The sequence below is a fragment of the Seriola aureovittata genome, chromosome 14, assembly GCF_021018895.1.
Source record: "Seriola aureovittata isolate HTS-2021-v1 ecotype China chromosome 14, ASM2101889v1, whole genome shotgun sequence".
NCBI classification, from domain to species: Eukaryota; Metazoa; Chordata; class Actinopteri; order Carangiformes; family Carangidae; genus Seriola; species Seriola aureovittata.
This window is the reverse complement of record NC_079377.1, coordinates 16,319,975-16,345,458: the sequence shown is the minus strand read 5'-3', so window position 1 is coordinate 16,345,458 and position 25,484 is coordinate 16,319,975. Positions and strand designations below refer to the sequence as shown.

At 40.6% G+C, this 25,484-nt stretch overlaps 1 protein-coding gene across 4 annotated transcripts; it reads right to left on the bottom strand.

The window, feature by feature from the left end:
* Nucleotides 1-172: 172 nt before the first annotated feature.
* On the bottom strand, nt 173-25,484 carry insyn2ab (inhibitory synaptic factor 2Ab). 4 transcript variants are annotated; one of them, XM_056394659.1, is made up of 6 exons: nt 24,999-25,482; nt 24,637-24,799; nt 15,254-16,424; nt 10,994-11,065; nt 2,623-3,062; nt 173-635 (listed from the first exon to the last, which is right to left on the bottom strand). In XM_056394659.1, the coding sequence occupies exons 3-5, from the start codon at nt 16,417-16,419 to the stop codon at nt 2,879-2,881; spliced, it is 1,422 nt and encodes a 473-aa protein (XP_056250634.1). In that variant the 5' UTR covers nt 16,420-16,424; nt 24,637-24,799; nt 24,999-25,482; the 3' UTR covers nt 173-635; nt 2,623-2,878. The 4 variants fall into 4 exon arrangements, with proteins under 4 accessions (XP_056250634.1, XP_056250632.1, XP_056250633.1 ...); XM_056394657.1 differs by lacking the exon at nt 173-635 and adding an exon at nt 1,389-1,535; XM_056394658.1 differs by lacking the exons at nt 173-635; nt 24,637-24,799; nt 24,999-25,482 and adding exons at nt 1,389-1,535; nt 18,953-19,055.

Here is a 25,484-nt window from a genome sequence, read left to right as displayed (position 1 = left end):
TGCTTAGCCCTGGTTATGGTCCACGAAAGCACAAAAGATGCAAAATATGGACTGTTTGACACTGTGTGAAGGCAGCTGTGGCTGTAACTACACCCAGCACTGTTGTAGTTATCTGCTGTCACATTGCCTCTGGCACTCAGTAGACATAGGAGAACACCGAATCACCTTCAGTTGAAAATGTTTTAATTGTGATGTAGAAACAGTAGAAAAATGCATAATATTGCACATAATCACTAAATTGCACTTCCTCAAGGTACAGATCTTTGCATGGAAATTGGTGACCTGAATAATGTAATCTACGGCGTAATCCAACAATGAGAAGCCAGTATGTGTCTTCCTGACATATAACAGTACCATAATCTACATAAAATGAGAGCTGCTGTTACAAAATGACTTTAAGAATTCAATAAATACTTGCTTTGTAACAGCATGCAAGTTCAGTGTCATTGCTACATCATTAGTGTTTTGTTTGTTTTATTTTTTTTTGTACTTAACCAAAGCTGGTGGCTCCAAGTCTTCTCTGCTGTAAGATTGCTACCATACTCCTTTAGCACTGTGTATAGCCCTTCTACTCTTGCAAATTCAGTGCACTGTTTGTGTGGGTTGGTAGACAGGTGTTCTGTAATTGTTTTCTGCTGGGAAAAAAAGAAAAGAGTAATTCAATTTTATAAGACGGAACTTGCAGTTGAATGGAAAGATAAATCAATATTACAAAACAACACTTTAAGTAGCCGCTAACTGGACATGAAACAAATTATTTTAAAATAAAACAGGATCTAGACTTCACATCAGAGCTTTGTTGTGACACAGTAAGTGAGACAAGGCAAACTCTTAATGCACTCAAAAATTAAAATAAAAAAAAAAGACAAAACAAAAAATAAACAAAACAAAGAAAGAAAAAGCAAACAAACAAAAACAAAGAACACTGTTTACGTTATCATAGAAAATACTCTGCCTTATAAGTAGTCAAAACTTTATATATGTTGTTAAAAAATCCGACCTAACCTATAACACTTGTTCTGCATTTTCAACAATTGTACCTTCTTCAAGAGGAGGGGCCCAAACATATATGTTTTAAAATTTCATCTGGGTCTTTGCTAAAAAGGATAGATATTCTAAAATATAGACTCTGAACATTATGTGTCAGTGTAGCCAACAGAAAATGACAAGACAGTTTAGCACAGTGAGCTAAAATTGAGAGAAAGAAAGGACAGAGAGAGATAAAGGGACAGAGTTACAAAGAGAGGGAGGAGACAGGGGTTACTAACAAAGGCAGGCAGACGTTCACTCAGACAGACAAACTGAGCAGGTTGTTAACAGATAAGGAGGAAGAGGAGAGAATAGACAGGGTTATAAGAACAGCAGTGACACACTGCCATGTACTGAACTGTGTTTCAGTCTTTTACACATTTTCTTCTCAATAGTCAAATGTTTGTGCTTTGCCGGAGGTGGGGCTGATGTCCATTCAAAAATTATAGCTTCACTCATAAAAGGCCCTCCACATGGCGCCTCCTCTTGTTGCCAAGCAATATGCTCTAAGGGGAGAAAGACCAAAAGTGCATTGCATTGGAGGACACAATGAAAAGACGTAAACATAAAGTGAGAAGTGCATTTACCCAGTATATAAATAACATTAACCTTTAAACAGTAACAAGGTCAAAACCCAGGACTGCATATGGTCAATGCGTGAAATTGAGGACGTAGCTGAAAACTGTTGTGAAACTGATGTAAGTAACTACCTTCAATGGAAAGTAGCTAAAGCCTGCTGGAAAAGACGCTAAATGTAGCTAGATGACGTAATACACTAATTAGCATGATTTCATTTCAGCGTATTTGCATTCTGCCTAGTGTCAGCCCTTCATCTGTTTGCTTCTCTCCTACTCTCTGTGCTCACATGTACAGTATTGTAATATAATAAAGCTGTTCTCATTTACATGTCTTTCTGTTTCTGTTGTCAGAAGATAGAAAGTTTGAAATAGTAACTGAACATGGCCCATTAAGACTACATGACAAAAAGCAGCCAGTTCCAAGCTGCTGCTCTGCTGATAAAATCCTGATTTTATAACTGCAACGTCGTCTAACAAAATCACCAAACACATAAGTTAAAGACAACGGCTGTGCTGTGATTTCGACCATATTTACTTTTAAAATAATGACTCAGAGAGGAAGTTAGAAGCGACAGAATATCTTTCTTATTTTGTCTCTCACAGTGCACAGCCTCTGTCTGGGTTACAAGCTGCTGCTCACCCTCTCTGCCACTCACTGAACAGAGGAGACACAGAGGCAGGTTTGCCTCTTGCTTGCAGGGCAGTAATGGCGACTCTCTTCTATGGAAAGTAGCTAAGGTTTGTCCAAAAAGTCACTAGATTTGTTGCTAGGTCAAAAAAGTCATTAAAGGGGTCTGATGATGAAAACTGACGTGAATCCGCTATAAACGCCCTCTGATGACATAATAGAAAATGTTCTCGCCACACCAAAAGCAACATCCATCGTCCAGTGGTGTCACTCACTCACTCACTCACTCACTCACTCACTCACTCACTCACATTCAGGGTTGTGGTCCTGGACCGTGATGGGTCCAGCCAGAAAGAATACATGTACAAAATGTATCCCAAAGCTCACCTAGTTTTTGCAGGTGCGTGTCGACCTCTCCAGCACACATGCCAGGAAAAGGTTTGACAGAATTTAAAATGTTTTTTGTCTCTGCTGTCCCCCAGCTGACTTGACGTGCAGTCTCAACTCAAATGAACTTGTTTCTGTCGTTATCCATTGCCATGGGATGATTACTCCCTCTGAATATTCCTTCATCCATTTTGAGAAGAACGGGGGTATTAATGTGCCCAATAAAAAGGCAGTTTCCAAAGCCTTCATGTTTTATTCAAAGGAACCAGAGTTTCCAACGAGCATGCTTTTTGGACTCTGTCTTGGATTTGCGTTTTGGGGTGGATGTGAACACTTCGTTGGAGTAAGGCAGAGCAGGGCATTGTTGGCTGTCCAGGGGGCAAAGTCTCTTCATCAGGGGCAGTAGCTTGTCCTCCTGCAGCTTGAAGTCTAGCTCGACACTGTAAGACAAGCATAAAAGGTATAATTTTAGAATATTTAGATCATGTAGAATACAAGGATTTGATTGTATATTTCAGATTTCTTGACCAACAGGAAAATCAGGTACATTAATCAGAAGGGTTTTAAAGCTCGTGATTTAGGCGGCTATAGCATTTATGACTCAGTTTTTTATTTTTTATTTTAGTAATCCACTGATGTCCAGATGGAGGCTGGGAGGGAGGCAAACAGTTCAAATGCACTGACAGACACCCTGGCAGCACATATTTCTTGCGGCACATATCCATATTTCAGAAACTCCAGCGAGTAATAGAGTTCCTTTGCATCATCTCAGTATTTTTTTTATGCATGCAGTAAAAGGGCTTTTCCTGCATAGATTATATTTGTGTTTAAAAAAAGAGCCAGAATGTGGGTTGCTCCTGACATCAGACTTCCACATCCGCCAGTGTAATCCCAGGCTGGTCATCGTCTGATTTTGTTCCAGCACCGTAGTTGAACTCTCTCTCCGATTAAATCTCTCAGGCCTGCGAGATATGTGGGGCTTAATCCCATCCAAATGAAACCATTGAGAGGCCAAGCAGACCTTGATTAACTGCCTGTTTTCAAGCATGGGATAAATGCACTATTATACACCATCTCCTTTGACTTTATTGCTATTGATTTGTAGTGTTCTGTTAATGTATTTATTCCTGGGGCATGCAATACATTTTGGAAGCATCATTCTGGAAATAAAAGAACATGAATCATCTGTTATGTGCCTGACAAAATGACAGTCCTGAACAAACCTTGCCTGATAATGAAATATTCTGTTGCTTTTTGGATTGGGGCATTTTTGATCAATCCTTTTTTACATTTTCATTTTTTTTTTTTTTTCTTATCCCCAACATTAGTTAACACACTGCATTTCAAACACAGAGTGAATACTATGACCTACAAAGCCCATACCTGTCATTCAAAGTCTAGAGGATTAAAGGTAGAAGGGAGAACTGAAGCTGCCAAAAGAGATGACATCTGACATGTCAAGGTCAAACATATAGTCCCCTTCTTGTCTGCAGACAGATAAATAGACATTAAGGTACAAAGCCTGGCCTGATAGGGTAACCACTTTGATGGGCAATGTAATTAGTTCACTGACGGATATGCCGTCCTCAAAGTGACATAGTGAATCCTGGGAACTGTCCTCACCCTTAAGATAAGTGTCAGTTAAGAACAGAGCTCTGTTAAAGCCTTCAGGGGAAATCCTCTTGCTGTACATTGCTGTGCTCGTTCTTCATTTTCTCATGTGCATTTTTTTTCTTATTTCCACTTCAAATGAAAGCTAACACTTGCAGATCTTTTGAATGCTGAACACCTGACAATGAAAATTTTGAGTATAGACTGAAGCCTTTATCTCTGCAGAACTGCTGTTTCTTGCAGTATGTGATGCACCTGTTTTACAACATTTCTTATTCATACTGTCCGTTGTTTCATTTCCCCCTGTTTTTATCTCTATTTGTATCTTTTGTTTTATGTTAAAATCATTGTGTCCTCTACAAGAGCTGTTTAAATAATGTTGACTTGACAGAAAGCAGAGCAGGATCTCAGCAGCACAGTGCAACATAGAATAGCCTCAGCAATTATTAAGCAATTAATCACTTGGCAGATCACTGCAATTACTGTATGCTGTGGACAAATGCCTCGGTGGGAAGCCAGAGGCAGCACTGTACGATGCGGGTGGCACTGGGCAGCAGGTGCTTCGGCAAACAAAAGCCCTATATCTAAGATCATCTCTGTACACAAACAGATTGAAGCGGCTAGAGACAGGGAGGCTTTTCTAGGGCATTCAGCAAAGCAGATTAATCATCTCTTTAGCTATGCAGTGTGAGTAGCTGTTGCTGTGATCAGTGGCGAGCCGTTTGTTTGTCTGTGGTCGTGGTGTGCTGAGCACCACTCAATGATTGTTGCTCCTGGGAGGGATTTTGCCGCTGTGAGGTGCCTTTTTCAAATGGCGTAGTCTATTCATTGAGCAGTGTCTACCTGCTCACTACTATTCTCTATTCTTTCTGCTACTGGCACCTTTCAGCGTAGAGTCATTTCTCCTCCCTTGATTTCCCCTTCGGCCATTCGCAGTTCAAAGTCACCACTTGACAAGATGAGTGGTTCAGGCCCAGTATAGTGTATCTCCAGAACTACATGACAGGGCATAGTAGATTAAACCACTGCAGAGTGACAGTTATTTCCTCCACTGACAGGCAACAGTTGAAGCATAAACTTCCCACAGGTTATGTAAATCAGATGCAGAAATTCTTTCCCTGTCATGTCTATCAGATATAAAAGCCGTTACCGTTGTCTGTTACATGGCTTTTTGCTTCACAGACGCACAGAGCAAAACCCAATCTCATTAATGAGAACAAAACAGAATAGGCAATCTTGACAATTCTTCACCAAAACAACCACAGCTCCGCCATCTCAGCGTGGGACACCAGTGCTAATTAGCTCCTTGCGTCTCATCATATTGCATTGCAGTTGCCTTTCTCTGAGTGTAACTGTTTTTCAAAGTCATTGTTAGTCCCAAATTGGAAGCACTACATTATATACTTTGATTTAAATGCTGGTTCTTATTCAACACAGCATGATAGCAATAAAAGCCCTTAATGCTTTGATCTGAGCATGTGTTTCAGACTGGGCTTCCCGGGGTAGTCTAGGCTGACTCAGTGGTGGGATGCATATAATTTGCAAATTATGCTTTTGTAAATCTTGTTTGAACTACATATGTATATAAGCATTGCAAGGAAATGTGAGGAGCAGAAGGTGGAAACCACCTCCTCTGTAATGTGAATGTGTTGGCTCCTTAAAAGGGTTGCTTCACCTAATAACAATAATCATATTGAACATTTTGTCACCTTCCTATTATGATATCTAGCTATGCAGATTTTTTCTCCAATTTTATTTGTCTCTAAGATTTCTGCCTCCACCCCAATGAAATGAAAGTGAAAACAGCACTGAAACAATTAAACAACAATGTGCCTTTTCAAAAGCAATTTCTGCCAAAAAATGTGGGCAGTTGAACTCAAAACTATCTGCATTGCTAGATACCATTAGAAGTAGTTAATGGGTTAATGAGTGAAACGACCCTTTCAGGGATCCCTTCTTTCTCTGATGTAATGGACAGTATCATTATAGTTCTTGCCTTGATTTATCGTTTATATATTCTGCCTCTCTCGCCCTCTTTTCCACTCGCCATACGTACGCCCTATTTGTTGCAGTGATGTATGAGATGCTGCAGTATGCGGTGGGGACTGTAAGAGGAAAGCTTAAGTCTGGATAAGACCCATAGATTGACTACCTGAGCTCAGCAGATGCTACAGTCCTGAATTTATCGGACACAGGAGATATTGGACTGCTCTGAAATTAAGGGCTGTGTCTCAGTGGCTGCTAATCTTGGTTACATTTGCAACATGCAGTTTCTGTCTAACTTTGAGGGGTAATTGGTCTTTTGGTCCCAACTTGGCTTTGGTCCATCTGCACTCAGTCCTCCTCATTGATGTGTCACACAGAGTGGATTGTACAGCAAGGTGATTACTTTTGCCCTATCAGCAGTTTAACTTACTGGATAATAGAATTTTATAATAACAGGGATGCTGGTGATGTCATACAGCAGTGTGAGTGATGAGGTAGTTTTATGCAGTACATCTGATATAAAGAGCAGAGATAAACAATAAAGAGGTGCTTTTATTTTTTTCAATCTTGGAAGGTTTGTGCTGGTGGGTTTTACTGAGGAATACTAAACAGCACTATTTGCAGAATTTAAGATATTTATGACAATTGCTTTGGCAGAGATGGATGGGACCGTGATGGATTACCACCCTGCTTGCCAACTACAGCACTGCTGTTCAATGACTGTTTGGATGAACTGAAATCAACAACAGTTTAATGATGCAGAGCACAGATGAAATGATAATCTTCTACTTTATTAGAACTCTGCAGAGTGCATCTTCATTGTAATTTTATTACCACACCACATGCTTTGGTTTGATGACAATAGACTGAAGGCACTTGTTTTGCCATCAGAATTTGTTCAGAGTTTGTTAATTAAGCCAAGTTGTTTCAGCGACATATTGAGTTGGCACACTTTGTCTTATCAAGATAAGATCAGGGAAAGAAAAAAAAGAGAAACTCAGCTATGTGCTTTAGGACTAGCTACTCTACGCAATGGGCTTTGCCAGTCTTCCAAATTGTATTACTGTTACATCTATAATGTTGCCTCTCAGTTCAATGAAACCCAAATGTACTCCGTTGCTCCATTTATCTGCAGCAAGACATAATTAAACCATAGGTCCAGACACAGAAAGCACCATTCACAGGCTCATTTATTTACATAGTTCTAAATATTCTCACATACCCTCTCCGCTTAAACCCCTCTATTAAGTTTCACCCTGTATTCTTTGTCACATTTATTATTTGTGATCCTTGCATGATTCATTATGATTGTGAATAAATTACAAAGATTATAATCATTGACTGTAACAACTGTAATTTCATTTCTGACACTGGAAACTGCCAACTTGTGAGTGTTGGTTATTGTAGGTCTGCTGTGGAACAAACTTTCTAATTTTAAGCTCCATAAAGTCAGGATCCTGAATTATTTACCATTCAGTGTTGGTGCCTGTGATGCACTGCAGCAGCTTTCAGGTAGGGTTTATTAAGTTCATTGACCTGTTGACTTTGGTTTCTATGGAATAGTATGGAATACTTACTCTCTTAACTGGAGCATGAGGGCATGTTCTTCTCTACAATGTAATTTAAATCATACCATAATTCTTAGAAAGGCCTGTGAACAATGCAATACAGTAATCAATAAAAGTGTAAAAATATATTTTTTACAGTTGCACCACAAGAGAAAATATGTTCTTTAAGTGAAAAAAGGGCAGTATAGATGTGTTGAGATCATGTGAGGCAAAATTAAATGAAACTTTTTTTGGCCTGTGTCCAAACCAAAATCCATATTTTGGACCATCTTATCACTAATTTTTTTGAAATGCTATTTATAAGATTGTCAAAAGGACACAGAGTGACATAGAGCAGGCTATCATCTGCATAGTTATTGAAAACATTTTTGTGGATAGGGCCTAAAATAACAGTATGTACTAACAGAAAAGACTGGGGCCCATAAGTGAACCTTCGGGTGCACCACAAGAAATGGTCAAATACAATCTGATGTTGTTGATTCCAGAGACAGAAAAGAGGAAGAAGGTGCCAAATTGTTTGGGAAAACTGGACCATTCCTCACTTATCATCACCAGCCTTGGCCTTGTTTACTTCAACATCTTTAGGAGTTGGATCAGCAGCGGGATGTAAGAGTGTTATACATTAAAGGTGAACAGCTTTATTCCAGATCTATTTCGGAGAAATCCATCAGTTTTAAAACATAATTTAGTCCAATATATACATCAGGAGTCTTTACAGATGGGTAGTCAGTCTGGATCTGTTTAGTTCAGTCAGACACAAGGTCATCGGGAAACTAAGAGTTATAAGACTATTGCTTCTGACACCAGCCCATGTCTCTGACTGCAGAATCAGAGTGATGTCCAATAATTTGGTGTTGCTAAGATCCGGTTTTGCTTTACCAATGAGTTCAGGTCCAGTTTTTCCATTCTTGCTGAGGAGTGGTAATCAATGGTGGTCTCTCTCTCTGAATAAGGTTCATTCTGAAGAGGCTTGAATGTGTTTTCCAGTTTTATTGACTACAATCCAAAGCTGTTCCCTGTTTTGCAATGGTTTGGGGAGTGAGAGTGGCTGTCGCTCTGCAGTACTCTGTCTCTGTTATCCTGTTGTGTTTTCAGAGAGATATCGATGGATGAAAGCCTTTTGTTTCTATTTTTGATTCTTCCTAGACTGACATCAGACCAAAGCTCCTTTTTTGATGCACCAGGCGTAAAACATGAAATTGTCATTAGTCTTGCTTCTTAAGCATGTCTGGATCAGTTGTGGTGTTCATGTCCAGCAGGACTTGATTAGTGTGCAACCCAGAACAGGGAATGTGTCATCAAAATCTCATATTATGCCATTGGGCCTGATGTAAGAACATTTTTCTATTCTTATTCTAAACCTGTCTTACTTTTTCCCCCTGAGGCTTGCTCGTACGGGTGTGCCAAGTTTTAACTTGATGAGAACCACCTGCTCATGAGTAGGTGCACGTTCATCATTTGAACATTAGCATAATCAAGGAGCTTTAAGACCTGCTGTTAAAAACTAAAAACAGCAAAATTAGCCTCGTCAGTAATGAAATAAATTAGAAGATATTAATACAGCTGCCTTTGTCATGTCAAAGCCACACTGACAGAGTTAAGGAATGGTCTGACATGAATTTAGATGCCGCAGAACATCTTAAAGAGGAAAGCAAGCCACGACTTAGATGGGGGGCGGTCAAGGAGACGTGACAGTCATGGAGATGGAGGAGAGAATACACTTAAGTATAGGCGATGTTTTACTGTCAGGTGTAATGGAGGAGTTTACCCGTGGATAGCAACTTCATTAGAGGAAGCTGCTAGAGGGTGAGAATTTTATTTTCCTTTTTATATCAGATCAGGGTTTATTTTATTTTATTGTTTTTTTAGTTTATTTCATCAACATGTTTAAACCCAAAATTTATTCAGATCAAGATCTTTTCATTTCTATGTCAAACATTAGATTTTTCCATGTGGAGGAAACCAGACTGGTACAACAGGCCTGGACCACGTGGGAATTGTGTTTATGCCTAAGAGGAACTTCTAAACATGTGGAAATTGGTGAATATGACACTTGCCACTTGCCAAAAGTGGTTCTCACTTGAGGCCCAATGATTTCTCATCCGCCAGTCTCTGATATGAAATGAAGGTCCTGCTTTCAAGTTCCTCTATGGTCTTGCACCACAATCTGGGTCAGTTACACACAATTCACTCATCAAGGGAGAAGAGAGTGGAGGCATCTTGTCAAGAACAGGACTGTATTCCTTTTCTCTGCAGTAAAAAAAAAAAAAACCTTATTATCTTGCTGGTAAAAAAAGACATTCTCTATTCTATTGTAATGCCATAGCTATAAAAAGTGAAGCAGAAAGCAGAAGTTTGGAAAGATCCTTTTACTGAAGCAAACTTTCATATCCAGAAAGGATACAGATTTTACATCTTCAATTCGCCTCTATGTGTTTTTTTAAGGTACGTTCCCTCCTATCCATGTGAAAACAATTGAGAGGTTTCATTGTACTGGAGTGTATTTCTGGGCTTGAGAGTATTTTCTAAACAGCTGTCTGTTTCCTGTTTTAGAGAACAAGGTAACACGAGGGTTCAGCAGTGGAGGCTTTTGGATTGAAGTGACAAATGACACAAGGTTACAGCTTGAGTGGATTTCCCACCTGCTTCTGAGCCATTTTTCAGCTCAGAACATATAAGAACCCTTACACCTCACAAACCTGTTGTGTACTCTGACAGGAAAACAGTGTCTTTTCAAACTGACAATCAATGTTGCAGTGCTTAACCCAGCCTTTGTTTCTAAGAATTTGACATGTTTATGGGATGTTATAAAATTCCTCATATATTCTGTGATTACTAATTCTGTCACAGTGCAATGTATTCCCCCAGAAACCCTTTCAAATGATATTGGTGCAACAGGCAATATGTACAGTACTGCAAGTAATAGTGCTGCCATTTACTGTGAGTTATTCTTTCCATATCCCTGATGTTTATTTTATGATTGTTCTCTTTTGGATTCCATTTACTGCGTCACACAAAAACTTTCTTTTAGATTCAACATTTTTAGTTTTTTTTTTTTTTGTCTATCTTGCCTCAGTCAGATCAATGTAAATGTATAGAAAAGCACTGGTACACTAAACACCTCTTGTAAGCATCTCTTTCACACTGAAGCATTTTATCAGACAGAAAACAGCATTAATGACGCACTGGCATTGAAGTGGGCCCACCTGTAAATGATGCACGCGCTGTTTCGACAAGTGTCACAATTTGCTGTGTCTTGTCCTGTTCGGTAGGAGAGCCTGTGAAAAGAGAGATGAAAAGATATATGTGATCTTCGGTGACAGGCTTGAGCGTCATATTTCAGCACCTATGGGCATCAGCTATCAGACAGATTTGTTCAGCTTGTTTTTCACCCGGTGTTGTTTATTCCTAACAGTTGAAAATGCAGCAGGGGTTTTGATCCTGCAGTTCTCTCAGATTTGGTTAATCAAGTGTGTAGACTTGCTGATTTTACATAATAGGATTACTTTGCTTTGCCATGACATAGTTTTAAAATGTGTTCTGTGTCTCTAATCTATAGGCAATAGGAAGTAAGTGGCAACAAAATGCTGCATGAAACATATGAAATGAAAAATCAATATCTTTATATCTTCTGGGCTATACTGTACATCTTTTTTTTTTTTATTTATCTTCCAACTCAATTTGCTACAGACATAATAAGCATCAGGAATGCAAAAGATTTATGTATATGTACATTGCTTCAAGCAACTGTTGTCTGTACTGTATAAACATTTTAGTTTTTCATGAATAAGGATCTCCACAGGACTGACTGTAAGTCATTTCTCTGTGGCATGACAGAAGCTTATGTATGCACATGTCAAAGAGGACACATCAAATATACAGCGGCAGTCTTTAATATCACCAGTTATTCATTCATATTTCCCTGCCTGAGTTTACATAAGCACGCAGGTGTGCATGTTGTTATTCGAGCTATATGTCACTGCATGTAATGTCATGCTGCAGTGGTATGGGGGATGAGAGGAGGGGCCATGTTAGAGCTGCACATGTAATTGCTTGCTGTCGCGGTAGCCCTTCACCCTGATGGATGACATGTGGAGGGGTTGAACCTCAACTGTTCACCATGACATGAGAGGTGACCTCATTGAGGGGAGACAGAACAGCCTCCGTGTGGATCGAAAATGCTGATGGGAGCTCAAAGTCAACAAGTTCATCCATCCTGCCCTGTTCTCAAATGAAGTCTCTTTGAACAGCTGTGAGCAAGGACAGTAACTCACAGCACAGACAAGGTCTACACTAGTGCTGTGCTGCTGCCTGGCTTTTCATGTACATCCTTGTAATTTAAAGAGCTTCGCTCGAATAATCAAAGCGCATTAACCTAAATTTATAATCACTGCGTGTGCTCAGCACAAAAAAAAAAAAAAAACGTTCTTTTTCCCATTCAGTGTAAAATGTTCATGACCCAATATACTGTAGTGGCACTGTATTAAAGCCAGAATGCCACAGAGAATGATTTCAGAGATTCCTCTTGTGGGAAAAAAATAACTGCACCTCTGAAAGTCATTCTCTAAGCTGACTGTTTGTTGGCACAGATTCACTGCTGTGTTGTTTGCCCACGTCAGCTGTCCTGGGATATGTCCTGCCCTCGTCATTTCAGTTTCTCTGTCCATACCCCCTGCCTACGTGCCTGCTGCTCTGCCTCCCTGAGAGCTGCATAGTATTTTGTGTTGGATTGATAACGTGTGTACAAGAGCTAGGTCAGGTTAGTCAGGTCGCATTGTCTCACATGGCATTTCGGGCTTTATGTAAGGAGGGAATGCTGTGTGTTATCCTATGCTCTACACATTTTGTATGTAGTGTACAGACACTGAGGAGATCTGCAAACATTATTTTGTGAATGACATTTGCTATATGATGCAGTGCCATGATTAGCATGGGTAGAGACCTTCATTTCAGTCTATACAGCAACTGTTTATGTAGAACAGTATTATGGCAAATTCATCTATACAGCATAAGTCTGAGTTGATATGCATCACACATAAATAAAGCTATGGACTGTTGTTACAATGAAATATGAGCTCATGCAAAAGACTAATATTCTGTATATCATAATTTACAGCCACCTTGAGATAAAAACCTTGAACACTACAGTTTATATAATACACAAAAAACTTGTCAGGGTTTTAAGATATATTCAATTATGCTATGATTGACAAAGAACTGTGTAATGTTTTAATGTACTTCAGGTATGTGATTCTTCACTGTCAAACATCAAGCATTATCAGGTGCCACTGACCCACTTTGTTTAAGTTTGGGAAAACCTTAAGAGATGAGAAACAGATGACAAGCAAGGCATTGTCTGTAGTTACTGCTGTGCTTCTGTAATGAATATTTTTCATGTTTGTAACTGGCTCATGGCACATGCAAGAGACAGCAAGTAAAATCTCCAAAAATGAAGAAGTCTTATATTTTGTAATAATGTTATTTTCAACGTTGACAGTGAAGTGGAAATAACGGCTGTGAATCTTGTAAATACTGTGCGTGTACCCCTGCTGGATCAATTGATTACCTTCTTCTTTTATAACTGCATGTATGCTGAAAGCAGTGCCACAGAAATCAGTGGACACTGAGGGAGGTTTTTAGTTGCTTTTTGGTTAATCTTAAACTATAGCTCTAAAGAAGGCCATCTGACCGTCCAGCCATGCGAAAAAGGGAAGAGTCTTTAGAAAGGTACTATGGAAGGCAGGCTTCCCATCCTGTAACTGCACCTCTCTAATAACGTTGATGGAACACAACACAGTGAAGGCACTATAGCAGGCACAGTTTTGTGGAGATGAAAGGCAACGTGTTATGAGGCTGCACTAATTGGGCCTTTAAAACCAAGTTCCACAGAGCCACACTAGGGTGCCTTGTTCTCCACTGGATGTGGATAAGGCTTAAATACAATTTGCTGTGTGTTGCCATGGGTTTTAGAGATGGAGTACATTGATTCTTACAATTGCCCTGCTGTAAGAATCTGGCTGTGGACATGGCTTGAGGACTTTATGAAGCATGTTAATGCATTTTCTCCTTTAAAGGTATGTCTCTAATGAAATATGACATATAAAGAATTACTGGAGGCACACTTACTCTTGCAATAAATTACACAGACAGTACTCTCATGTATTGTACCCTGTATTTGAAATGCCCCATTAGACCTTGATGGTTGATTATGATATCACACCACAAATACAATTTTTTTTAGCCATGTTAGGCTTGGTGAACCTATGACTTTCCCTCCAGTGCCATCAGCAGGTAAAAGTTTTCATTTATTCAGTGAAAAATCTCAACTTCTACTCAGCAGATTAGTAGCATATTTTGTACAGATATTCATGGTTCCAAGAGGATGAGCCCTAATAACTTTGCTGATTCTCTGATGTTTCCTTGAGCGTCGCCATGTGTTTTATTGAAATATTTCAACAGCTACAAGAGGAATGACTGTGATATTTGGAACAGGAATTCACGATCCCCAGAGGATGAATTGATCTGACCTGACCTTTCATTTATCTCTGACATTCCCATCAGCCTCAGCTATACTTTGTTTTATGCTAATTAGCAAATGTAAGCATGCTTAAATGCTAAACCAAGATGGTTGATACCGTATAAACTTATACCTTCAAAGCATCACGCTAGCTTTGTGATTGTGAGCATGTTAGCACGCTGGTGCATGCTTTTAGCTTGAAGTGCTGCTTCAGAGTTGGCAGACTGGGTGAAGAGTCTTGTTCAAGAATAGTCTTTGCCTCTCACAACTTGGGTTTTATTTTTGTGGCTTGCAATTGTTCATAATAACATGGTCATAGCCAGGTTAATTGCTGAAATCTGAGAACACAGTAATATCGCTATAAGGAAATCTGATGAGGAATGAAACACCAGCAGTCAGACAATCACACAGGATTGAAACACACCTCTAGGTTATTTGAAAGAGAAACCGGGCAAACTGAATTATTACCAGACACATCCCATTGTAAACACCCATCACAGTTTACAGACTGACTTCCTGGATCAAATTTGATCAATTTGTGTACACAGTTTATCCTGTGATACAAGGGAGTATTACCAACATTTCTGGTCCTCTCTCTTTTGGATTTAACTCCAAATAAAGTGGTTAAAATAATCCGGCTGAACTGTTGGCTAGTTTACATCCAGTTCAGATTGCTTGTACTGTATTTCTTGCCCTGTCGAACTCTGTTGTACTGATGATGTTGCTGTGTTCCCACATCTTACTTTGTTGGATAGGCCTACAATGTTATAATTAACGAACAGACATAATGACCAAAGTTTTAAAATAATACGCAAGTTGTAATAAGTCAGAATTACCCTTTTGCATAGGTTTTTCCCCGATAGCACACCAAAATGGGCATGAATGTACCGTCTATGTTTGGTTGCATGTGTAATGTAAAGGTCTGCACTGTAAAGCTTACTCTACTCACCCCTCTCTCTGTGCTTCACCTTTCTCCAGCTCCTGAATAACTCCCAGTAGAACCTTGATGGTTTCCTGACTCGAGCAGATGAGGCTCTCCATGGCCTGCAGCTGTGCTTTGATATCCTTGTCTCCAGATAAGGGCATTATCTGCTGGCTGCTCCTCATGCCTGGGGCTCCTGTGTCTCTTGGAGGAAAGCCCTCGTCCCCCCCAACTGTTTGCTGGAGTTTAGAGGAGGCTGATACATGCCTTGTCCGACACTGCCCTTGTGACTGTACAGAACATTTGGCACTATGGGGAAGTGTATGTGACTGCTGTTCGTTTAGCTGCGTGCCCTTTTTCCGTTTACAGCTCACAGAGGGGCTTCCCAAAGACTCCACCTGTGTCAAAGAGTTCCACGCCACTGGGCCCGTGCCCTTTGACTTGTCCCGTGAAAACTCTGAGTTAGCCAGCTGGCGCTTTGAGGAAGTGCCAGCATCCATGTCTTCCTTGGGTAATCCTTTGTGTTTGGTCCTTGTCCCACAAACCTGGTACTGTTGTTCACTTTTGGAAGGGGGGCTGCTTGGGTGGCACTCTTCCGAGAAATGTGAGGAGTCTGGGCACGAGGGTCCATCCAAACAGTTGGCACTGGATAGCAAATCCTCTGTATCACTGCTGTCATCAGTGTGGTGAAGCAATGCTTTTGTCTGCCCCACAATTTTACCCTTGTACTTTGAGGACTCCCCGATAGGTTGTCCGTCCTCTCCCCCTGCCTTTATATCACTCAAAAACCCATTGTTTTGTCCCCTGTAATCTTCCACCAAAGCAGTATGTTTAAATGTATGTCCTTTTTTCCTCTCAAAAGGGAAAGTTTTATATCTCTTAGTGAGGTCTGGTGAGGTCTGGACACCAGTACTCTTGGTCACATTTGGAATAGAGCGTCTGGCAGGCATGGTCATGTATTTTCTGTGTGTCACTTTACAGGAAATGGATCTGGAGCGTCTTCCTCGATGCTCATTCTGAGCTTCACAGATATCCTTAAAACGCACTTGTAAGGCCTTGTTTCTTTTCTTCACTTGCTGTTTTCCGGATTCTGGTCCAGACTGCGTCTCAAGACTGTGTGATGGACCTGTCTCTGAATCTGATTCATCTGAATTTGAGAGAACAACGCATTTGGTGTCCTCTTTGCTCACCATATTTCCTGAAAGAGATAAAAGAGGGAAAAGAAATCAGAGACTGTGTGTTACTCTGTTGTGATGACCTGATTCTTCTCTCCTTTCGGGACCGTAACTTTACATTCTGGCAGCACATCATAAGCTTCTGTTAAAGGCACGATCTGTGATCCAACATCCAAATCCAAGATTGAAAATTTAAAGCACAGTATTTATCAATACACTTGGTGAAATGTGCCAAAAGTAAAACCTCAAAACACTCCTACACAAAAAAGACAAAAATAATCAAGTCGAATTCTCCAACTATGTATGTGAATACACTTGTATCTAGTTGCACAAATTATTAATTGAAATGTTTTTTTTTCAACTCTATCCTATAGGTTTATGTGATCACTTTTAATTACTGCAACTTTCTTGGCATGGCAGACAGCTCTAAATACTGCAATACCCCGGAGCCCTGGCCACAGCTGCTTTAGAAAGAAGAAGCATGAGTCAGAGTTGTGACAAATTCAAAATGTTTTGTCGTTGCTAATGAGAACAATAGTTGCAGAATTAATTCAAAACTTACCCAGATTTGGAAATGAATTTATTTAAGCTGCGGATTGTGAAAACTGTTTTCTTTATCTTTAGCTTCCACTTGCCATGAGTGATGTATATAACATCTTTTTAAGCTCAGTGACTTGACGTTTCTTGCAGGAATGCACCTTGGGAGTCATAGTTAACTTCTCACTTTTTGTTTTCATGTACACAAACTTGTACCTTCAACGTTTTATTTCTAGGACCAAATACTTTTTAACAATGAAATTTTCCTGCCTGTCCAAGCTGTTGAAGTGCTCTGACTGAGTCACATAACATTGACCAAGGAGTAAATGAATGAGACTTCCTTACCTCCAGAGCCAGGGGCGCCCAAAATAGCTCCTCCCACTCAGCAACCCTATACCTTATCCACTTTTTTGTCCTGTTAGGGCTTAGGATAGTGCTAACTCTTGCAGCTTCGACTAGCTCACTTGTCAAAAGTCGGATCATTTGCTTCAGGACACCTTTCTGGAATAATAATAATTGGGTTTGCGCTGTGCTTCTTGCTGCCGCTGCCACCATTTAGAAACTCAGTTCCCTAACTGTTTCTTCTATCAGTTATCAACCACTCTCAAACACACACACCTCAAGCTAGAAGCACAGGTTTGGTGCCAACTTGGGTGTGTTATCAGTGCTGAGATGCCAGATCACTGCATTACCTTGTTAAGTGGAGTATTTGCTCGTTGTACAAACATGTATATAATGGAAGTTTATGCCCTTGTTTTGTTAAGGACAATATCACAAAACTAAAGCTGCGTGTGAACTAGACTGACTTTAGTTTTCATTTTCAACATATTTTTCATTTGGCCTTTTATTCATTTATTTATTTATTTTTACAAATGCCTTGTGACACATTTATGTTATTGATTTCTGTACTGGTGAAAGAATAATGCTCATGTTTCAGTATCATAAGTGTTTTGGGCTTAGCTGGTTTTATGGCTTATTTTCCCCCTTGGCTGATGTTATTTTTGGGGTTTCCTTTTGGATCACTGCAAACCACGGTCTCCTTTGGGGATTAATAGTGCAAATTAGCTTTAGTTATTTAAACATGACATTCACTTGGCTTCATGGAAAACTTGCTTTTGGCACATAGGAGAGTCACATTTACATTTAGTCCAGCCATATGTCAGGGAAACACTCCAACTCAAACAAATGGGTTTATGTGACAGCTCGCTTCACTGTTCTTCATATCATAATTACATCTAAACTGCTGAGCTCCTGTTCTCCGCTCTGCACTGATACACTCAGCAGCACTCATTGCCAACCTTAAGCTTTCTGTATATCCACGCACTTATGGTCATCTCCCTATCAATTCTATAACATTTCATAAGATATATATTTTGTGTGTTGCTCACTATTTTCCCCACAATGGTTGAGGTGTTTTGTTATCGAATGGCTGTGGGCTGGTTGGTGCTTGGCCCAAGGTGTTTACTAAATAATATATTCCCTTTGTGCTCTGAAGTCCTTATAGTAAAGGAAATGACCTCACAACTGCTGCCCATACATACTAGACTCTATATAATAGCTGATGTTGAGCTTCTCCACATGTATCTAAACTCTCTAAAGGGAAATCTAGTATCATCACTCCCAGGTCTCTGCTGTGCTGATTGGACTGACGAGGTGGGAGCGACACCAAACTGAAACTGTGCATGTACTGTGAGACTATATCATAAATCTGTGAGTCCACTGACTGAACTGACCTTAAACATTAAATGTTTAGAAGTTACTATTTGTTACAGCTTTATATTAAGCGATGCGAACAGTTTGGGAAACAAAGTTCACACAGAGATTTGCTACTCAACCAATTGTCACTTTAGAGTAGGAGTGTTAGTCTCCAAAAAGTGTTAAGCATATTTTCAAACAACTGTTTGAGAATATGGTTTATAAACCTTTGCCCTGTACAGCAGTGCAATCATGTAAGCTAGATTTTAAACAATAAAATAATTGAAAACAACTATTTTGTATACAAAAATATACATACTGGAGCAATGGCGTCCTGAGCAGAGAGGGAAGTCACATCCACATGTAATGTGTTGTACGCTGAGCCTCTCTGTTCACTGTTTTCGTTGCTGGTCTGGCAGCGCTTGCATCTTAGTACATGTGCGTGTGCATGTTAGCATGTGACTCCCTCGTTGACCCTCCCCTTTATTAAGACCCCACAAGCACCGCCCTCATGTGAGATGGCAAGGTGCAGAATGCAGTGTTCAAATGAGAACACCTGCAAGAAATTCACCACTGATGAAACCACGTGTTTGTCTGAAATGGCCCTTGACAAAGAAAGAGACAAGACCCGATCACAGATGGACTGGCTATGGGAGCTATGGGCTTAAATCCTGGTGTGCAGGTGGACCAATAAAAAAATCCAAAAAGCTTTTAAAGTTTTTACCGGCTCCATACAGCGTCTGGACTGGATCAGTCGGTGTATTTACTGGCTCCCTTGGTGTCATTGTGCTACCGGCCCGTGGATAAGGCCAAGGCTGAATTTCTTTCCCGGTCCTTGGGGCTAATGCTGGTCTGGGTTTACCGAGATGGAGGACACTACAAGCGGCCAAAGGGTTCCAGTCTGACTCGGAACTGGCTTTTCCTCTCCTCAATGCGTAAGTACCTTGATGACAACATAATGTTACATGTCTATTTTCATTAGTGACCGGCTACGGAAGGCACGATGATGTTGGCTAACCTGCTGTTCCCCATATTATGAATGTGTTTGGCTAATGTTGCTATTGCTAGCTGGCTAACTGTCGGCGTTGCCATGGAGCATATCGCGGCGATGCTAGCGTGGACTCATGGTTGTGGCTAGATTGTGTTTTGTTTGTTGTGGTTTACACAGGGTAACTTTTATTAAGTTGTGCTTCTTGTTGTGTGGTTAGTGGCCGCTTTCACTGACCTTGCTGACTGAGAAGGTGAAGGGGGGCCAAACGGAGGCTGGAATTGTGGCGGACCAAGCATTTGTTTAGGTATGATGCTGGTGGTGTAGTGCAACATCTAGAGGCAGTGACGATCGTCTACAGAACCTTTTGAGATCAGCCAATCATTTAGAGAACTTCAATAACATGATAAATTCTATGTAAATGTAGAGCTATAATGAGATTCATATACAAGATGTATCATTTAACCACTTTCATACTAATGATGCACCAACCATTAACCATCATTAAGCCTTTCCTCATTTGTACATATATCCAATGGAATAGCTTGATGTATATTAATTATGTAATAAATCTGCTTTGGTCACACAAACGACCTAAAATTACTTTCAGAAGGCAAAGTGCTGCTTGTTTTTGTCACCCCCCCCCCCCAACGCCCCCCACCATGCAGAACTTTGAATTAAGGCCCATATGATCAAATAAAAAAACATTACATTTTCTGTCTCATCCGTGATTAAACACATATTCATAGCTAGTGCATGAAAAATATAAAGCAGTCCAAGGAAATGAAATGATGTCTGATATGGTTGAAAGGAAACATCAGAAAGAGCTGGTTAATCATTTTCATATGACAAGACACCACACGATAAATAAACTCCAATGAATCTTTTATTACCACACAAAAGCAAGCTATTCATGGTGTCGCAGCTCCTCTGAACTAATCGTGTTGTATCATTCGGAGACATTGTAAATCCGTCAATGTGATTGTTCTGGTTGGGAAATTTATACTGAAGTGACATTTCCTTACTGTCAGTTCACAGCTCCCAGGAAAAGCAAGGGTAGATTATACTAATGTTAATTTTTGATCTACAGTTGATGTACATCTGCAGTGCAGCTAGAGCTCTGACATAATGGCCAGATGTGTAAAAAGTATTCACAAAAGAATGAGTAACCCAGTGTAAAATGAAAAGAATACACTTTTTAATGATGGCAAACTGTCTTTGCTCCATGTGACCACATTCGTCTTTGTGTGGGTGTACGCACATGCATGTGGGCACTTGTATGTATACATGGTTGTATATCAATGTGTGTCTATGCGCCCTTTCATGCTGCTTATGTATGAGTGAGCGTGAGGGAAAGAGAGACAAGGTGTTTGAGTATTTCAATGTGTTTAGTTTCAGTGCGTTCTCGTTATGCTCATTGAGATCAGATCTCGGTCCTGCAGAGCAAAACCAACTGCAAATCCACTGTAGGTGTTAAAGATTACGTTTACACCTACCTAAGATCTGAACACAATGTGAGCCAGACCACTTCCAGAAGTGGTCGGGCAGATCCGATCACGTTCTGATCACAATGCATTTCCACCTTGCATTAACATGCGTCGTTCCTTATTGGGATAAGATGTCCGGATACAGCTCACATTTGAATACCAGGTGTAAACGAGGTCTGAGCACGTGTCAGCTTCGTTGTCACCTTTTCAAAGAGAGGCCTCTGCCAGCATCTTAAGGAGCTTCTGCATAAGCACATGCATAACAGCAGACAGGGACTAATAATCAGAAGCATGAGGTTGAATTCCTTGGGACTCCTGCCATGTGTTTCACCTTGCACACTGTCACTGTAACCTAACTCTCAGCTCAAACTGTTGATGAGATGGAATATATTTAGAGGCAACTATCTTTCATCTTGCTCCCTATTAATGCTGGGAAAAAAACTGCATGCCAATAGCTTCTAGTGTCACTTTAGTCACTACAATGCATTCAGTGCCAGATGAGAAGAGAGAGGAAAAAAAATAAAAACAAGCAGCTCAATCTCATTATACGTGAACAATATGGTATGCTGTGTCATGAATTTCCACGCAGTTGTTTTGGAATTCGGTGCAGCTGAATTTTATTGGGGGTGGTATTTGTTCTGAAACATAGCTTAGTGTGCACTTTGATTTTTAGTGTAAGTTGTTTGTCAGAAGCGGTTCCACAGATATAAAGAATTTGTTCGAGGCTGATTCACAGGGGATCATACTATTTCACACTCAGAAATACCAATCTCACACCACTGAAAAGGTAATCACATCTGCAGGAAGTCTCCTCTAAGCGTATACAATTTCTTATGCAGTCATGTAAGGCATGTAAAGCAGCTAAATGGTAATTCACACAAAGAGAAGAAAAGCTCTTCAGTGACTTATTATTGTTGGAAGTCTGATACACAGAGTGAGAATGAGACGAAAGATAGGGGGAGACTGATGTGACACATGGATATATTCAGATAGCTGAGCGAGAATCTCCTTTGCCTTGTCGTCGTCTTTCTTCTCCTCCTCCCAAGCCCTCCTCCTCCTCTTCTCAAAGCAAGCTATATCTCTGCTAATGACCTGAGGTCCTTCCCTGATTTGGCCTCAGCTATCCAAAGGATTATGAATAATGCATTGACTCTAAAATTGCAAAAGTAATCCTCTGAAATCTCCTTATGTACCCTGGCAGACCACGTTGTCTGTTCCAATTGCCCTTCAGTTCTTCACGCTGAAATGCTGCATGTACGAGAAGAAAAAAAACAAAAAAAAAAACACCTTTTGGCTACAGTATCATGATTGATTTATTTTGACCACAGTGTTGTAGAAACATGGCTGTTTGTAAAGAATGTTAATACAAGGCATGGAAACATTTTCCATGCCATAACAGGTCTACAACACTGCTGACTCATGATTTATGCCCCCTCTCAAAGCAGAGAGAAAGAGATGGCTTTGCTTAGATCGCCTTGCATCCTTGTCAGACCACATCAACACAATAATTACTGAAGTGTATCCGTAGGATATTTACATAGGGCAACACTGCCTAGCCACTCTCATTAATGGTTAAGTAATGTTGTTATAGTGGCCTCCCACTCCTCAAACATAGTAACTGCCACTGCACCAGCGTTGCAAATTGAGTGCATCGTAAACATGGGATGTTCTTCACTGCTGCAGCTCATCATTTTAGTTTTGTGTATTGCAAGGTAAATGCTTCACTCTTCATTGGAACACAGGTTGATGCTGTGCTCATCATCCCCCATGTGTTCTACTGAATGCATTGTTACTGTGCAACGTATCCATTTTGCATGAGGAATATTTTCTCACTATTTGCATAAATTACAGTGTGACATTGCACCAACTATTCCTTCATAAGCACAATGTAAAGGACAAGATATCACTGCACCATACTGTACCTACGCCTTTGTCCAGTGTGTGTAGTCGTGTGTGTGTCCCTACAGTAAAGTACAGTGTATGTGTATATTATAGTATAGGTTCTGACCCTATACACTCCGTGTCGCTGTAATCTTTTTTTTTTTTTCTCAATGCACCATCAACCTCTTCTTTCAGCTCCAAGAGTTTTTATATTGTCTTTTGTTCAATTTTTGAAAACAATCCCAGCACAGTTGTGAGAGCTCCACACTCACGCACCCACAAAGACACACATTACATACATCTTCTTATTCCAGCTGTCGTCCAGAGCTATCTGTATCTATCCGGGCTGCAGACTACACCTGTGAAAGTTTGCTTTATGACATTGGCTTAAAAGATTTATCACTGAGCAGCACTTTCTGTTAAAGGGGAATAGCAGGAGGTTTTAAAAGGCTCCCATCCCTGTATCTCCTGGATGAGAGCACTAGCTGTGAAATGGATCCAGGGGAAGAGTAAGTTTGGACATGCAGGGAGGGCATTTTGTTTTTTTTTTTTTGTTTTTTTTTTTGTGATCACGTTCTCTAGTTGGTGTGCGTCTCTTTTTGTGTAAAATAAGAAAAAAGACGGTGTCTACTTTATAGCTTACATCTATAGTGCATCACCCTGATGAGTTCATTGATTCATAAAGGGTTGGGCTTTGTTCATACACGTGTACTCAGGTTGAAATGATGATTAACTTGGGTGTAATGTAGAGGACAAGTTACAAAGTGAAAAGAATGCTGAGATAAACGAGCCACAGTGTTTTTGGCACCTTTAAAGCTGTACCCTGTCTGTGTTTCCTGTAAATTTAGATAGTCAAGGAATGACGTGTAGGAAATAGAGGGTAGGAGAGAGAGAGACAGAGACGGGGGGGGGGGGGCAACGACTGAGAGCAAATTTAAGTGCTGTTTTGTATGTGATGCAGTACCCCTAGAGCTTTCCAGATCACACATGTCATTAGTCATGATAAGTCTCAATCCATCTTTCATGAAATTTAGCCTTGAGGAGCAACATCACTCATCACGTATGAATGTCATGTAGTCTACGCCACTTAATACGATAGGTGTTTTCCAATAAATGATCATCATTCTGACAGTCTGCTACAGTACAATGTGCAATAGTCTATTAGTGAGCGCTCATCAATATTCTTCACTATCAAGCCCAGACAATTCACAAGTACAGCAATCCCGATAATCAGCCCCAGCCTCATCAGATAAACACTGCATGTCTGTCACAGGCAGCGAAGATGCACATTATGATAAGTGTATTAATCAAAGTCAATCACCGTTCATCTTAATTTTCACTTCTGAAGAAAAACCTTTGACGTGTTCATCTGATTAGTCATTAAACCTTCCGATGCTTGGATGCAAAAATGCCCCCTCCCTCATTTATCCATATCTAATGCATGCAGGGATCATCATACACATGAGGCAACACTATCCAAACACTTTAACAGTATTTCATCGTAATTCATGGGTGCTTCACATATCCACTTTCATTCAATTAAGATATTAAAAGGCAGACGCACACCAGATCAATCCCCCTCCCCACTCTCTTTGCATTACCTGTGAATATGTGTGCAACTCCAAAAAAAGGGAGTATAACTCTTACCTTGAGAAACAAATCAGAGGTGCAAAGGACAAGAAAGCGCAGATCCCCTGTGGAGCCAGTGTTCATCCATGTATTCAGTGGGTGCCAGGGTACCGTCCGACCCCTGGAGCAGCTCTCGCAGGCTGCGGGAGGACCAAGAGAGAAGCAGCCGGTGCAGTGACAGCTGGAGTAGTTGTGGCACATCCGGCAAAGATTCAGGTTATCGAGAGGAAAGAGGAGAAAAAGCAGACAGACATTGCCTCAAAACCTCATCGGGTCCTCACTGATATCCACCTCCTGCCTTCTACTCTCTCCCCCTCTTCTCCCTTATACACCTTATTCAAGCATCACTGACACTCATTCGCTCTTGTCCCTGCACTCACCGGGAACAGGCTCTCACACACACAGCGGAGATCTCCATCTCGCGGTGCTGCTGCTGCTGCAATCCCTGTGCATTCGTGATTGAGTGTATGTGTGTGTAAGAAAGGGAGGGAGAAGGTGGGCTGGTGGGTGGATGGGTGGGTGGATATGGCAAAGGGAGGAAAGAGGAGGAGGAGGAGTGAGGGGTAGTACGCAAGCTGCTGGGGAAAGTCCAGAGTCGCTGAGCTGCATCATCGGTGAAGACCCCCTCAACTTGTCCTCCACAGGCTGGCTCCGTTGACACTGAGCTGTTATATAATCTGAACGGCTTTGGGAGACAGCAGAGAGGGGGAGCTGTGAAATAATAATAATAATAATAATAATAATAATGCATTGTGCTTTTAATTGGATGTCTCCTGCTCCCCGATACTTTCATACATCTACACATTGTTTATAAGAGGAGGTGCAGGGGGCTGAATCCAGCAAAGGAAAAGAGAAGTGGCTCTGTA

Coding starts and splice junctions, on each gene's coding strand:
- insyn2ab (XM_056394659.1), bottom strand. CDS start 16,419: ATGGTGAGCAAAGAGGACACCAAATGCGTTGTTCTCTCAAATTCAGAT. Junction 11,066..15,253: donor GGTGAAGCACAGAGAGAGGG/GTGAGTAGAGTA, acceptor CTCTTTTCACAG/GCTCTCCTACCGAACAGGAC. Junction 3,063..10,993: donor AGCGCGTGCATCATTTACAG/GTGGGCCCACTT, acceptor CTTGTCTTACAG/TGTCGAGCTAGACTTCAAGC.